General features: G+C 34.6%; 2 protein-coding genes across 2 annotated transcripts in view; both read left to right on the top strand.

The window, feature by feature from the left end:
* Window positions 1-700: 700 nt before the first annotated feature.
* On the top strand, window positions 701-4962 carry LOC113227140. The gene is made up of 3 exons (XM_026460017.1): window positions 701-846; window positions 1288-1610; window positions 4628-4962. The coding sequence occupies exons 1-3, from the start codon at window positions 804-806 to the stop codon at window positions 4760-4762; spliced, it is 501 nt and encodes a 166-aa protein (XP_026315802.1). The 5' UTR covers window positions 701-803; the 3' UTR covers window positions 4763-4962.
* Window positions 4963-5134: 172 nt separating this feature from the next.
* Window positions 5135-17530, top strand: part of LOC113226840 — a 37127-nt gene continuing 24731 nt past the window's right edge. The window contains exon 1 of the mRNA XM_026459615.1: window positions 5135-5376. Coding sequence (XP_026315400.1) covers window positions 5344-5376 — 33 coding nt within the window. The 5' untranslated portion in view covers window positions 5135-5343. The remainder of the gene's footprint in view (window positions 5377-17530) is intronic.

The following is a 17530-nucleotide window of genomic DNA, read 5'->3' as shown; positions in this document are numbered from 1 at the left end:
AAAAATACAGTCCAATTACGAACTTCTTCGCCTCTCGGAAGGTAGCAATTCTCTAGGAGAATTCTCGCGCAGTCTCGGAAGTTCCCGCAGTTACCGTGTCGTATCTAGTACGTGCGTTACGATATTGACGTAAAGTTCATTATACTGTGCACAATTTTGTTACAAAAATTAACTTCCATACCGTGCCGCGGTACGGTAAATAGAGTTAAACAGGGCACGCTTTTCACTATGCATGTTTTTTTTGCGTCTACCAGTTTGCTCTGTTTCTGTGTCTAATGCTAACCGTCTTAAAATTCTGCATCACTCCGTCACCACAGGATTACCGACTTCGGTCGAACAGTGTCGTCTGGATTTTTTCAACACAGGATAACAATCTTCAAAATAAAAAGTAAAATATCCCCACCTTGCAATTCTGTAGTAAAACTCGATTTACGACAAGAATCTAGTTGTTCGGGTGCTTTCTGGCTCCGCTGCCTCGTGAGAGAGAGAATCCGACTTTAATTTGTTACTGAAAAATCCGAAGTTTCTAGCAAACATCTGGTACCTATCATTGTACTATTAAAATTTCGGAATAAGAAACCTACATCGACAGAGATAAAGAAGAACAATATCTTAACAAGTAGTGTAACCATGATTCATCCAGTAAGATGTATGCGTGACGGATCGCATTAAACGAGGCTTAAATATTTATTTACAAAGAGGGTACATTTATGATATTTATCGAACGAGAAATCGCCAGAGCGCTAGTGTGGTCGCCATTTATTCCAGTGCTTCGCGACGAATAGTTTTAATTGTGATTAAAAATGTCTCCAGATGTAATTTATTTTATATTACTTCTCAGTCCAGGTAAATTTACGTTTATTAAAGCTACTATATTGGAATTTTTTAAAAGATCGTACAATTAACATGTCGAACCGCTAATTTGAAAAAATACGACCATGCGGTTTCGCAGAACGATTGTAATAAAAATGCAATTAAGTTTAGTTTAAATGCTATTAAAATATTTCGGATCTTACAAGGCGTATTATTCTATAATTTTGTTTCTCATTGTGCTTTATTGTTTGTGGATTCTGCCACTTTCTACATTGAGCTAGTCCAGTGAGCTATAAAACGAAAATTATCGAAATTTACTTTCAAGGTTTTATTCAATTTTGTGCTTACAACAATATCACAAAATGGAAACATGAATGGTTCAAATTATATTTACAAAATATATTATCAGGTGAGATTTTTTACGCCCCATTCTCTGCAGTGACAAAATAAACTTACGATTGTTCAATTTAACAGTTTTATCGAGAACTTTACCGCGTTTCGAGGAATTGGATGAAGACGAGCAACACCTATTCCGAGCTGCTTACGACGCGCCATCTTACAATCAACAGGAGTATGGAGAAGAAGACCTTTCAATTGGGAAATTAGATCTCGTTAAGGATGGTCTATGGATGCTAAAGGCTAAGGTCAAGGAGTTAAAAGCTTTCGACAAAGCCTTAGCAGCAAATATGTTAGCTACTAAATTAAAACTGAAGGAATTGCTCAAGAAACAGTTGGTAGTTGCGAAGAAACCTCATTACGAAAAGCCCAGTTACAATTACCAGGCACCAAGTTATCAGGTATCGATTCTTTACGTATTTTTATCTATTCTTTTTCTGTATAACCATACACTGTAATGTTTGCCACCATGGTGAAAGGATTTGCCATGGATTTGCCAATCGACTTAAAATACTCGCCGATTATTGCCCAGAAAGCGCCAGACTTATAAGAAAAGAATGGTCGCTGTGAGGGGAAACTCCTTTTGTTTACCCTATTTTTTTATCTATTAATAAATATCTATTATGTTGTTGACGTGTTTATGTATCTACGTGCTAAATTATCTAGTTGTACAATGCATTTATTGCACTATAAACTAATAAATTAAGTACTTAGGTAGGTAGGTAAACTAAATTAATAAATAATATCTAAAGCACTTAGAGATATTAATTGTAACGTGCAGAATTTAACTTGAAAACTTGCTTTGCCCTCTTTCTTCCGCATTACGGTTCTTATCGAGATCACGGTAGACAGTAATCACAAAACATAAAGATGAATTTATTTATATTAAAAAAAAAACATGATTACAAACGCAAGTGAAGGTATCTTTAACCCTACAGCATGTACTTATTAGACCGCTTATTATCGCTTACATTTTTATAGACTTCTTATTCATTACTAGAGGTTAAAATAGTTAACTGTTTTGGTATAGTTGTCGTGGAAACAAGTTAAATTGTATTGATTTGCTTCACACGAATGCGACGTGATTATGATTGACTTTTTAAAAGCATTTTTACACTATACGATCCGATATCGAATTATCTAAACGTTGCAAATAGTCTCGCATGTTCTGTGGTTATTTCGTTGTAATTGCACACTTGATTATGCTATACAAATTTTCACTTCAAATTATAACGCTATACATTTAAATGAAGTAGGATACTATTCTCGACAAAGAATTTCGATATTGTGTATCTTTAGTTGTCGCCTTTACAGTTTTCGTATGTTTTTGTGTTTCGTTGACGTATGTGTAAATGCTACTATTTTTAACCGCCTTCAAAAAAAGGAGGAGGATTTCAATTCGACTGTATTTTTTTGTATGAATGTTACGCGATAACTCCTTTGTGAACCGATTTTGATGGTTCTTTATTTGTTGGAAAGAGGGTAGGTACCTCAGTAGTGGTCCCGTTTAAATTTGAAGAAAATATTCCACCTCTAAGGGTGACGAACTAGGGGATGAGTCCGGTTGCGCGCACTGTCCGGTAACCGACTTCAATAAAACTTGGCAAATAGTTATAATTCCACGAACTTTTGAGGTCGGTGTTTTTAGTACTTTGTACTGAGATTATTATAAAATATTTTCATTTTTTTATAATATCACGTGATGGGACGAACCAGCGTGCGCCTGGTGGTATGCGATACGCCTATCCATGAACAGTGCCACTCAGAGTTTTAACTCGCAAAGATCACTGGCATGGCACATGGGCAATGCCACTGCACCCGTCACCCTATGGCATAAGTTGACAAGTCCCATCTGCCTGTAATTCTCACATTACTGCTTGGCGGTGGTTACAGTACTTCCCAGAACAAACTCTTTCTCAAGGAGCTCTACTGTTACTGAAGTTTCATCTAGAACGCAGGGGTGCACGAAATTCTGTACGTCTGGTGCACCCTGGACAACAATCAGCGAGTAAACGTCAATGATGACAAGCAAGTGTATGCCATCGATACATTTAGAAGATCTAGAACCCAGATGAGAGTTGAGCACAGATGGGTTCTAAGCGAGTTATGGCCTCGCCTTATTATGTCACAATGTTTGTTGCACCGAAATCGAATCGGATAGTGTTAAAACGCTCTCAGACCACTTTTATGTGTATCGACATTGAGTCGACTACCTCCTTGGCCTAGTGGTTCAACCACGGATATAGAGGTTGCAAATTCAAATCACAAGGACAGTTAACGAGGGTCCATTTACACTTAAGTGTTCGACTGCACACAGACTCCTATCCTTATCTTTTTCTCTCGTACCTATTGATATTTTTACAGTAATGTTAAATATGTAAATATCTTAAAATCTACTAATTAACATGTCTTGATAGTATTCGTACCGTGAGTTTTAAATTATTATTTGCATAAAATTATATAATTTACAATACTAAAAAATCCGACCTCAAAAGTTTGCTTATCAGTTTTCGCTGTGTTTTTTTGTCGTTGGAATTACATCTATGTGCCAAGTTTACATGAAATCGGATAACGGGGTGAAATTCAATAAACCGGATTCATCTTCTAATTTTCCACCCTTAGAAGTGAAATATTTTCTTCAAATTTGTAAAGTAATATAACTTTAAAAGTTAAAAAAATTAATACAAAAATTATAAAATAAGACTTTATATAGGTTTTTTTTTTCGCGACGAGAGGTTTGTTTATTTAATCATGTTTAAATAAATTGTATAACTCACTATTGTATAGTTACTATATATTATATAGTATATCAGCTAAGATATCAGTACTTAACCTTGCTGTGAACCAGAAACATGTTCTTTAGGTTTACTAATTAATGCTATTAATGTTTATTTCTCAGTACTCAACACTTACTTTTGCATAGAGAAATAATACGTAATATCCAAGGTTTCACTTACCAATACGAACAACTTATACAATGGGTTCGCATTGTTCCTTCAGATTTTTTTTTATTTTTATATATTTATTCACTCATCTTACAATAATTTATTATCTAAGTACTTGGCAATTTTAAACCTAAAGGGTTTGTTCGAGTGTAGCTCTATTCGTAATATTTATACACACATAATCTATAAGAATATGTGTAAGTAGAAAACAAATTTTGTTTATACAGGATATAAGTAATACAAATAAACGTACACATAGACAGAGCGCGTCACAAATAGTAACAAAAAGAGTAAAACAATATTGTGATATTTAACAATCTGAATAAATTAAATATAAATAATTATAATGAAATATAAATAACTATAACTACCTTTCTCTAGTACCTAATTAAGGTTAAGGTAATAACTTACCAAAATAAAATGGGCAAGTACTTTTGTAACTGACACATGATATGTTTCTGTACATATTACAGGCACCAGCGTACCCACAGCAACAGTACGAGCCACAGTACCCCGCCCCACAGTACGCAGTACCCCAGACCCCACAGTACGCGGTACCCCAGGCCCCTCAGCCACAATACGCTCATGATCCTTACTATGGACACTAAATCTTGTACTACCCCTGTAATGCCTACAGTATATACCAAAATTATTTTTTAGTCTCTAAAATATCAAATAAGTACTCTCTCTACATTCTTTTGTTTAAAGAAAAAGAGTTGAAATATGCAACAAATAATTTTCCATGTTTTTTTAATTGTTATTAATTTATAAATATATATACAACGCATTAAACATTATTTTATAACAAATCCTCTTTTTTTTGTAGAATGATAATAACAAATTAATAAAAGTATCATTGAAATAGATCAAGTCTTTTGTGCTATGCACTAACAAACGTAACAAGAAAGTGCATTAATATAATAAAATCTTAATTGGGAAGGTCACTATGAACTGTTGAGTGGCGTAGTTGACCGCTGCGTGCGCGCACTTCGCACGTGTACTAGAAGCGAATCGCTTTACGCTAAGAAGTTCTCGCTTAGTTTTACACTTGTGTTTAGGGGCGCTAAAGTTTGTAATAAAATTAACAATAAACATAAAATAATTTTCTAAAATTACGTTCTGAGAAACTGTGGTCATGTACTTATTAATACAGTAGCATTATTGTTTGCGTGATCCAGTATCCGACGAAATGAGGAATAATCGTGTATGGATTTTGTTTTTGGTACGTATTATTTTATCTCTATTGTCATAAACCCATACGTACGACACACTGCTGGACACAGGTCTCCTTCAAATAGACAATGATGTACACAGTACACAATGTCTCCATTTTTTTGTATATTGCAACTTATTTCGTTAATATCTTTTCTAGACTTCTAATGTTCTTTTCCATTTACATCGGTGCTGCCATTAATTACTATAATTAGATACCTAGTTCAGCATGCTAACTACAAATAAAAACAAAGTAATTGACTTGTTTATTGGCATAATCATTTTTATAGCATTATTAAAAAATCTAATCCGTCAATAACTTTGAGCGAGTTTTCTTGCGTAATAGTACTTGAGCGATAATTTTATTTTGTTGTTTCTTTCATACGTGATAATACCTCTTTATTTCTGCTGCAAACTAGTGCATATAGAAAATTCTTTTTATCTGTAGTTTTCAATACAAGTAGGTACTTACCTCTATGTATAAGAAGACTATTTTCCATAATAATTTTAACAATCCCGATCCCTGTTAAAACTGTTCCGCAAAGATATTGACAAAGAAAATGATGTGGAAGATCATTGTAACTCCTATAATAACAGAATTACTCTACTAAATTACTTTAAGCGGTTTAAAAAAGGGTTTATTAACCTATGACGACCTCCGTGGTCGAGTGGCTTGCACACCGGTTTTCATGGTGTCGCTAACTCTGAGGTCCCGGGTTCGATCCCCGACCAGGTCAATGTAGAAACTAACTTTTCTGTATTGTCTCTGGTCTGGGTGTTTGTGTTGCCGTCATTATTTCCGATTTCCAAAACACAAGTGCTTTAGTTACTTTGGGATCAGAACAACGTATGTAATGGTATCTAATATTTATTTATTATTATTTAAGCCAGTCGATAAGTAGGCCAGGATGTTGTAACATGATGTTATAATGAAGTTAGCTAGTATACCTAGTTAGTGTACCTAGATTATAACATTTAAATGTCGCCCATGTCAGAATACCATATTTATACAGAATGAATGAATGAATGAAATATTCTTTACTGCACATACAGTGACAGTTAAAATACAACACAATAGCTTAAGTATAATAGTAGTAGAAGTTAATTTGAAACAGGCAGCCTTATCGCTAAGTAGCAATTTCTTCCAGGCAACCTCAGAATAGATAGCATTTGGGATATGCAAAAGGGGTGCAACCAAAGAATATCATCAGAAGTACAGGGTCATGAGCACGTCAAGTTTGACACTTAAGACTTAAATCCAAATGCCGTTTACGATAAGTACGGTCCAAAGCACAGTGTCAAGTTTGACGTGCTCTTGACTGTACACTACATAATAAGTAATAATAAAAATATATACATATATAGATATTATGTATACACATACATAGAAATAATATTAATACATATATAACAATAAATAAATAATGATTGATATAAAATGCTTATATACTTTTAAAGGAAAAAGAAAAATGAAGTATAAATATATGAAAGGATAGTAGAGAAGAGACAACATTTTGGATTTGAGGATGTGATCCTTGACATGTTGTTCTAAGGAATCAAGAGTAGGGGAACGTCGAATCGATTCAGGGAGAGAATTCCACCAGAAACGGTAAAAGTACAGATAATATTATCTTTAAAAAAACCCAGTTGGTAATAAACATTGCTTCAGCCTTCATTCAAAACTTAATTCAGTAATGCTTTCTGTAAGTGTAAAAATAATATTATAATTAGTACGTACTCAAACCGGAATCGCTTAAAACAAGTAGGTAATCGAGTAGGTAATGTACCTTCTATCCTGTTAAAAAGACTTCGAAATAGGCAGGGTTGGAATATATCAAGCCGCTGCTGTATACTTGACCAATTTCCTGCCCAAGAATTTAATTCTAAAACCTACCGACTTATTATTTGATCATAATATATTATTAGATATTTATATTTAGAAAAAAATTACATTTTTTTTCCAAAATCGTGACGCACGTATGTCGGTAGGACGCATATTTTCGAATTTATAATATTGTGTGATATGTAACACCTACGGAGTCGTTTTGTTGTCGAAAAACTACGTCATAGTTAACATCTGCGGGTCTTCGTGATAGAGATGTCATGTGAATCTTTTGAGAAATATACAAAATTCAAATTTCATGAGCCCGGTTATATGTACATACATGTTCAGTTTTAGTTTAGTTAAAACGTTAGACTTAAATGTGAATATTTAATTAGACGGTGGATTTTTTATGATTTTTATTTTTGCTCACGAATCCTTTATTGCGTGTATCTGCATTATTCAGATCTTAGAATAATAACGCATAGAAACCTAGCCCGCGCACGCTAAGTGAGGCAAATTGTAGGACGCCCTATGGGCTTACACGAGCGAGCGGGCTGTCAGTGCTCAAGCTCAAGTTCAACCGCGAGCAGCTCAAAAATTATTGCTAAAAATGACGAAATGTGCGGTAATTGGGTTTAAAAATAGATCAGACAAATATAAAATAGACACTAACATCACATTCCACAAGGAAGTAACGCGTTTCAACTTGTATTTTTATGTAAATATTCACTAAAACAGAAAATTAATTTCGTTGCAACAAGATACAAAAATGTTGCAAAGTACCGGGTTTTTTTCTCCCCATTTTGCTATTCTGTTTCAAAATAATTATATTACGTAATTTTTTGAGAATAGGCAATATCGCGATGGTTGCAAAATTTCTACAAATGTAAACCGCCGCAACAACATTGTAGGGAATTTACGTTAGCTATTTTTACGAAATATATTTAGTGTTTGCCTTCATTAGTTTCATGTGAAAAATCATTATTCTTGTTCATCATACAATCATTTAAAAAAATTGTCTTGCCCAGACTCAAAAGTTCTTAACTAAAATTATTTCAGGAAACTAACACTGACTAAAAATCATCGGCAGTTCTCCAAAATCGTGTATAAATAACTTTCAGGTTCAGGTTCTTATTGTTATCGTGTACTTTTCATGTAAACATACCCAAAGATAATATCAGGCTATTTATATATTCAAATTCGATAGTCGCACTTAAACTCGCTTGTAGGTTTTTGTTCATATATGAGTTAAATAAAAATTGAGTAGTATTTAATAAGGTGCCTACAGATTTGCTCGACATTGTCGATCGACAGTAACGATTGAGAATTATAGACGTTTTCGAGGAGTTTTAGAGTGCTTATTACGAATGTAGCATTAATTTCTAAATCCAAGATGGTTGACAACAATTTTCAAAAACGTATTTTTGGTAAACCATAAGGAAATGGCATGTATATCTGAAAACAAGATGGGGACAAGACTTCTAATTCTTCTTCTAATTCTTTGCCATCTTGGATTTAGAAATATGTGCTATATTCGGAATGAGCAGCCCCTAATACCTTGAAAACGACACCCAACTTGCCATTATTCGAAAAATCGTGCCCGCCATCTTGGATTTAGAAATTAGTGCCATGTTCTTAATGAGCACCCCCAAATACCTCGAAAACGACACCCAACTTGCTATTATATGAAAAGCCATGTTCGCTATCTTGGATTTAGAAATAAGTGCTATATTCCTAATGAGTACCCCCAATACCTCGAAAATGATACCCATATTGCATTTATTTCAAAAGTCGTGTCCGCCATCTTGGATTTAGAAATAAATGCCATATTCGTGATGAGCACCTCGAATACCTCGAAAACGATTCCCATATTGCATTTATTCGAAAAGACGTGTCCGCCATCTTGGATTTAGAAATGAGAAAAGTCGTGTCCTCCTTCGTGTATTCAGATATAAATGCCATTTCCATAAGGGTTACCAAAAATAAATTTTTGAAAATTCCTGTCACTTGACGTTGTCGATCAACAGTAACGATCGACAAAATCGAGCATATCTGTAGGCACCTCTAACTTAACGATGAGTTAAGCAAGATACAATTTCCCCACTTTTGAGGGAAATGTTATTCCATGGCATCATTATTTATACTATATTTGTGTGCGTGCCGACGAGCGTAAATACAAGTTGCTTACGCCTACATGAATTTGATTTTTGCCTCACTTGTGACAGTTCGTTTTTTATGAAACTAGCATTCTATGCGTTATTATTCTAAGATTCAGATATACACGTAAGTACTGTGCTATCAGTGCCATTAAAACGTCGCCGAATACCAGATAGAAATCAGAACCGTTGCCTGATAAACTTCAAACCTTCTTGAAAAGTCATTTATCCCCTAGTTTGCCACCCTTAAAGGTGGAATTATTCAAATTTAAATTTGACCACTACCGAGGTACTCTCTTTCCAACAAAAAAAAGAATCATAAAATCGGTTCACAAAACCCGGAGTTATTCCGTAACATACATAAAAAAAACATACCGTCGAATTGAGAACCTCCTCCTTTTTTGAATTTAAAAAAAATTTCGGTTAATAAAATGTTGACGACCTCAATGGGCAGCGGTTAGTACTGCAGGCGCTAAATGAGGAGGTGGGGTTCGATTCACGGTGGGATCCATTTCGGAAATGACTTTTTTATTGTTTCCAATCTGATTGTTTTAAGTAGGGCCCGAAAGTAAATTCCGTTGCTATGGTATTAAATGCACATCTAAGAACACTAAACATTTTAGTTATTTACACGCACAATTGTTTCCTTTTATAGACTTATGGGTTCATTGCTCTTAATTAACACGTTTCTCAAAAACAAAACGAACTCTGAGACATTCGTTTGGATTCCATCCTTGAGGAGCGACCAGACCCGTGGTAAGAACATTTTTATTTGGCCGATCATAAAACAACATCGCATCGTTCATACAATAAAATGTAGTATAATGGGCGGGCACCGATTAAAAAGTATAGACATCAGAACGCATAATAAATGTCAGTGTGATATTTAATAAACTGGATCGCGAACAAATTTTGCTCTATATGAGGACGAAACTGGTCCACTTCCTTACGAAAAGGTTAGGCATATGTAGGTTGCTTTCAGATATACTAAAGGCGGCTTCCCAAGGCCCGTGCTACGTTTCTTGAAAACGCGCTGTGGCCAGACGCGCCCGTGCTCGCCCGTGGAGGCCTGTTCGGATCCGCCCTGGTCGGCAACTTCAAGAGGCGCCGGCGTGAAAGCGCATGCAGCCTATGCTCTCGATATAAATCCGAATATGGGCCGCCATGCGCGTCGGCCCGAGGCCGCCCGTACTCGCCCTTTTCGCGAGCTCGCCCATACAAATCGGCGCGTTTGACATCACGGGCCATGAGAAAACCCCATTACAGAACCAATTTGTCGGTAATTCATATGTTGATAACATTATCCTATCCTGGATTAAGAAAAATTACAATCTCGGCCCCAGACAGCCTTTAAGATAGAGAATTTTAAAGAAATTAACATTATTACATTGGCGTCATGGTATATTTGTGAAAATGTAATTTAAAGTATTTTAGAAGATAAGTATTGTTATGAAAAATAGTGATAAACAACATAAATACGAGGAATAAAAGTAAACTGGCTGTTCTTGACAATTTTCTTCACAAAAGTCACAAATTAATTTAGGGGCCAATGTATACGCTTCTATAATAAGATTCCGGTTGATATTCAAAATTTGCCTTTCACGAGGTTTATAACTATAGTGCCACAGAAATGTGTACGATATTAACAGCTTCTACTTGGATGACAAAAATCCATAATAGTGACTCGGTTAGCTCGTGCAGTTCGTGTTGATCTATCATAATTGAAATGAATATTGTAAATGACAAATGTACACCATGTTTACAATATGTATTTAAAAAAGCAACTCCATGGTTTCCAGTTTCTTACTAAGTTTTATCAGGGTAATCTGCCTTACGATTGAGCAGTAGAGTTTAATCATTGTGACAATTTCAAGTGTAATTTGCTTACTTAGGTAATAAAGATTATTGAGTTTGAGTTTAAGAAAACCAGATCAATGTCTAGGTGCGTTCATAAAGTGACCGTGGTGACATCATCAAACCAAGACCTGGTAGTTGTAATATTATAATAAATCGAGTATCTGCTGCACAAGCCTGCATCCTACGAATACGCTCGAATCTCGCCTTAAAAAATATGAAATAAATCTGAATAAAACTTTTACTTACAAGGTCATTTTAAAACGTTTTAACATATCTTTCCTGTCATTGTAACAAATATCTTTTATTCTATGAGCTTCGAAAGTTCGGATAAAAAATGTATGGCTGCCCATACAAACCTGTATCAGCGTTTATCGCCTGTATGGAAAATGTTTAAAAAACACAAGACGTAGAAAACGTCATAATTTGCAAATTTTTATAAAGTTTTCTTTTATTTTTTAAATAATAAACATTAAACATAGTGCACTCTCGGGAAACCAACGTTAATGTTTCTGAAAATAAGTTTATATTTCAAAAAGTCGATTTTCATTTAATTACTTTACTGGTTTCAACGTGCAAATACCATTGACCGAATGTAGATTATTTAAAGAAGTCCTATCGAAAGAATGGATTAATAATTCGATTTTAGACAAATACGTACAGTCATGATATTCCATTAAGTCTAGAAAAATTTAAATAAATCCAATTCAAGTTGACGTTATGTACTTATGGGAGATTTTTAGCAGTAGCGCAGTGAAAGCGTGCTGGGTTCATAACCAAATAAAATACCGCATTCGTTAAGCACAGACTAAAAATTCCTTTTTTTAATCAATGATTCTACAATGTACAAGGATGCATTCGCAATGTAACACCATCTTCCCTGCGTGATTTCAAGTTCTTTATCACGGGATACATTCGTGTTTAAAATTCCGCACGATCTGGTAAATCAAAACTGGTTTATCGGCCCCGCACCATCCAGCTTCAATGAGCGCCTTATAAAGTTTACATTAGCTTTATAAAGACAAAGGGCCGATTACAAAATATTCCACGGTACAACAAAAAACAATGTTGCAGATCTACTTGAGTATGAATTGATTCTAGATAAATAAAACATTTAAAAGCTATAAAAGTTTCATCACACGTCATTGACTTTACAGTATTATTTATTTATTATTTTTTATATATATAGGTATTATTTATACAGAGTATTTTGTAAAATACTAAAAACCAAGCAGGACTATATTACAAACATCATAAACAACAACTTTTGTTCCATGACTTTTAATAATTCATCAGATTTTACTTTAGTACAAAAATAAAAATATTTAAATAGATCGCTCTCAATGGTAAGTAACAACTCTGTGCGGTAGCAAAAGAAAGCACCCACCACCAAAATTATTTTTATGAATGACAGCACGCGGAAGGAGCATGTTCTCTATTCGAATCTTTTTTTTTTTTGTATGTTTGTTACACGATAACTCGTAATTTGTGAACCGATTTCGATGATTATAATATAATAACGCACAACATAGCCCATAAATATACACATAAATAGCCCATAAATATACACATATACATATAACATAAAGTGCGGACTTTCAAGGGTTTCCCTCCCTTTGTCGCGGGTGCCATGGACACACACATAGACAACCACAAATTACACCTAAACTCACGAGATAAATGAATGTAGGCCATACAAATATTTCTCCGGGCCCGGGAATCGAAGCTGGAATCTCTGCGTGGCAGTCCGGCATGGTAACCACGAATTGATTCTTTTTTTTTTAAAGAGGTACCTATCAAAAGTGGCCCCATTTAAATCTGAAGAAAATATCCCACCTCTAAAGGTGGCAAACTAGGGGATGAATGACTTTTAAGGTCGGTAAATACTCTGTATTGATTGTTATGTAAAAAGTCGTGGAACAAAACTGTTGTTTATGATGTTAGGAATGTAGTAACTACTGCGAGGTTGTAAGTTATTTACAAATAATATATATATGCCTATATGATTGCACATTTCAAAAAAGCTTTGAATCTACCACGCGTGTTTTTTATTATTTATTAAATTTAAAAACGAAATACATAACCAACTCTTCTTTATCGCTAGGCAAATAACTTAGTGATATAACCACCTAGCCCCGAGTTGACAGGCTCGATACTTAAATTAACTACATATTTCTAGAGCATAAATATCACAATTTATAAAAAATTTAAAAAAAATAAGTAAGTACTATAGATGTAGTACTGTTCGAAAAATACTACAAATCTAGATAGTCTCCCTTTAGAAGAGTTTTACATTTCCTGACATTACCTGTTCACGGGACTTGCCAAGAGTCTTTAAAAGAGAAAGAAAAAGAGAAAGGAATTAAAAAACTTTAGGACCGTAACTTGAACGGATATTAATGTAGTTTTGTACAACGACAAATTAAGAATTATATTTATTAATTATTACAAAAAATTAAGAATAAAATAGTATAAACTGTGTCAAAAAGTGCATGCTGCTGCTCACGCACTTTAACCTTTAATGTCATTTAGCATAGCGACCTTTAGCGGCGTTAAATCGCGAAGAGTGGAAAAAGGGTAGGGAGGCCTTTGTCCTGCGGTGGGACAGTAATGGCTGAAAAATGAATATGAAATGAAATATGTACTTTGCTGATTATTATGTGATTTGCCCGAAGTGCGTCTTGGTCTCCGACACGAGTTGAGGCCAGTAGGACGCACATCTTGTGCGATCTCCTCCCACTCTGCGAGCAGGGCGCGGAGTTCTATCTCCACTTCGTCTCCATATCGTCGTTGGTACTTTGTAGAAAGGCGAAAGCACCGTTTCGGAAAATTTTTAGGAGAAAATTTTTTTAAGTTTTACGAATATTTAAATATGTATGTCCTGTTTTGAAATACAATTTCGGTCTTAATTAACTTTAAGTTTTAAAATTGAATTTAAAACGGGACTTAATATTGTAAGCGGTCGAGAAAAACTAAATTCGCTCCCGTGAAAAATATTTCGAAATGGCACTTTCGCCCTTTCTACAAAACAGCGACGAAATGAGGTGGCATCCTTTCGATTTGTCCGAACTAACGGAGTTTTAGGATTTACGTCCAAAAATATTTTTGAACGGGATTTTGTAGACTTAAGAACATTATCAGTAGAGCTGTGAACTGAACTCAGAATTAGGAACTTGTTAAAAGCATCAGCTTTAAGCACACAAGAAAGTACATAATATAAATCATTTGTAAAAAAACAGCATGTAACACAGTCATTTATATTGAGATAAAACCACGGTACATTGGAATGCGTTATATTAAGGCAAACCTACATTAAAGGTTAATATATCTCTTGTAGTCCTTATTATAAGTAGTAAATAAAAAATAAATGTCAGCCACATGATCTTTGGACATCCTGATGCAAATTAATAATTCGAATTATGTACTGTCCTTATAAAAGGTATAAAAGACTTTCGTCATATTTTTTATGTAAAATACGTAGGTGAATATGTAATATGTAAATAATGAATTATATAGCGGACTTCACGCCCTTTTCCCATTGAGGTATGCAGAGACAACAGCCTTCCACTTGCTATGATCCTGACACACATCTTTCGCCTCATCAACACGCATCAATGTTTTCACACAAGCTCGTCTGTTAAAGGTACTCCCAATCTGGCCCTTCTTTAGGACCTCCTCAATTTGATCACGATATGCTCGTCTTGTTCCGCTCTTACCAACTTGCCTGTTCACACTCGCCATGTAAATCTGTTTCATCGATTTTCTATAATTCATTCTCTATACATGTCATGTCCGAACCATCTAAGCATCTCTCTTTTATTATTACTTCTCATGTATATTATTTCTCTACGTTTGTCACTAGGGGAGGCCGGGGCTGGAAGTTCCCGGGGTAAGTTGTTCCGACAGCAATAACATTGCAAGGAAAAAATAGCCATACATGAAAGGTGAGTGGTTAAAGCGTCAGGTGACGCGTTTCGTCGGCAGCCATTTCAGTTACTTCGGCGACGATGGATGAGTGGCGTGCGAGTACTGTCAAAACACTCCGTAAGTAAGTAATTTATTTTTTGTTTAAACTTTTTGGTCTGTCTTTGTTTATTATGGACCGATTAAATTATCTTATTGTTTGCGTATTTTTTAAATTGATTTTATTACTTTGTCAGTCTTCGTAAATGAATCGTAATTTGGGGCTATAAATTCGATTATCGATATAAGTACCTATAGAGGGGCTCGTTGTTTCCAGGAACAAATTTCCTCGATTGACCTGCAATTGTAGTCTCTAAAATTCTTACGACCATTTTCTTTTTTTAAGGATGCGAAACTACACTAAGGGCTTATGCCAAATGTTTAGACAAAGATGATACTATGTATTTTCCATAAAAAAAATATGACGAAAGTCTTTTATACCTTTTACAGGGACAGTGCATAATCCGGAATTATTAATTTGCACCAGGATGTCCAAGGATCAAGTGGCTGACATTTATTTTTTATTTGCTACTTATAATAAGGACCATAAGAGATATATTAACATTTAACGTAGGTTTGCCTTAATACAATGCATTCCAATGTACCGTGGCTTTATCTCAATATAAATTGACTGTGTTACATGCTGTTTCATACAAATCACATATGTGTGTCCCAACTGTGACTCAGATGAAGAAATGAGTGTTGAAGAATATTACCTTCTGATGAATAAGAATTAAGTTGTATATTTAAGTTTAGTTGTGCATAGTATAAACATTACATATATAATTATAAAAATGGTTGTTTTTTTTAAGAAAACTTTTGTTGTCCTGACAACATATTGTCAAAATCTAAGCGGAACAATTTGCCTCAAAAACCGGACCAATTCGCCATAAAGCGGACCTGAATGTTCCGCTCCGAAATTTGTGAAAAATTTGTCTCTGTAAAATAAGCTATTGAGATATTAGAAGAAGTGACTATAATATTACAAAAAACGATAAACATGTGTTCAATATTACCACCACGGAAGAGTGGTGTCGCCATTTCTGAGGTCCCGAGTGCGATCTCCGGCCGTGTCAACGTAGAAAAGTAATTTTTGTGTCGTGAACATTGTACAAAATTACTTTTCGTACAAAAATTAATTAGTGTTTGTGATACCGTTGTTGTTTCCGATTTTTTTTAATATCAACTAAGCAACGGAACGAACCAGCGGACCTCACGAATTTTTCTACGTACTTGCGTTGTATCTTTGTATTTAATTTTTCAACGACTTTTTAGCCATAGTGCCATCTATGAGAAATTTATTATTTTTTCGCCACCCAGTTAGATACCTTTACAGCAACCAGCCCCGGCTAGAGATGTCGCTATTCATTGTATTTAAATTTTTATTGATTTGATATTCAATTATAAAATAATTGATAAATATGTGAAACTACTCCACCAGTTTGTTATAATTATTAATACAAAGACCGAACCCTCAGAAAAAATTCCTTCTATCCGCCCGGATTCCAAACGACATCTTCTAGCACGCCGTGCCAGACGATATACCAACTAGACATCGAAGGAATTTTTTCTGACTGTTTGATCTTTGTATTAATAATGACTGAATAACAAATAAATACTCTTAGACCAATGCTGAAAACATCTAGGTACAGCTTTTTAATTGAAGTAGAATGATTTGAAATATAAATAGATTTGTAACGACTGCTGAGGTTTGCTACAGTAGATTTTTAACCGTATATCAAAATGTACACTAGTAGGTACATAGGTACGTGACGAATCTGTCTTATATCGTGTTGTCATTTTATGAATTTAATAAAGCATTATGTGTATATTTCATGGTGGCAATGCCATCAGATTCTGATTATACTTTGAGCTTTAAACCATTTTTGTTATAAGTGTATACAGTTGAATTTTAATTTCAGCGTAAGTAAGCGTAGCGATAACTGAACTAACATCATTTCAGAGTACATTAAATGATTGTATTCTGAAATGATGCCGCTAGTGGGAAGTGATTCCCAACCGCTATACATGCGGATATGCTTACGTGTTATATGTACAGCGGCATATTGAGGACGCTAGCCGAGAGACCGGACAGTGCTTTACAAAGGCATGGGGTGTGGGCATTTGGGCTCTGATAAATTCTCACTCTGAACGTGTTTGATTTATTAATTAATTATTTTTGTGTTTGTTATTGTTACTGTTTTCTATAATGTGTCTGTTATATTGTTACTAATATAGATTTTGTTTGTTGTTTCTTTTAAGTACAAACTAACACTAATGGATTCTTTGTGATCTTAATAAATAAGATTTGAATTTGAATCTCCATCTGCACAGTTAATTAAAAATAATTCTAAAATTAAATAAAA

Source organism: Hyposmocoma kahamanoa, unplaced genomic scaffold (assembly GCF_003589595.1).
Source record: "Hyposmocoma kahamanoa isolate Upper Pololo Valley unplaced genomic scaffold, ASM358959v1 202, whole genome shotgun sequence".
Classification (NCBI taxonomy): Eukaryota; Metazoa; Arthropoda; class Insecta; order Lepidoptera; family Cosmopterigidae; genus Hyposmocoma; species Hyposmocoma kahamanoa.
The sequence above is the reverse complement of the archived record's forward strand: the minus strand, read 5'-3'. Positions and strand labels throughout refer to the sequence as shown.

Coding starts and splice junctions, on each gene's coding strand:
- LOC113227140 (XM_026460017.1), top strand. CDS start 804: ATGTCTCCAGATGTAATTTATTTTATATTACTTCTCAGTCCAG. Junction 847..1,287: donor TATATTACTTCTCAGTCCAG/GTAAATTTACGT, acceptor TCAATTTAACAG/TTTTATCGAGAACTTTACCG. Junction 1,611..4,627: donor ACCAGGCACCAAGTTATCAG/GTATCGATTCTT, acceptor TACATATTACAG/GCACCAGCGTACCCACAGCA.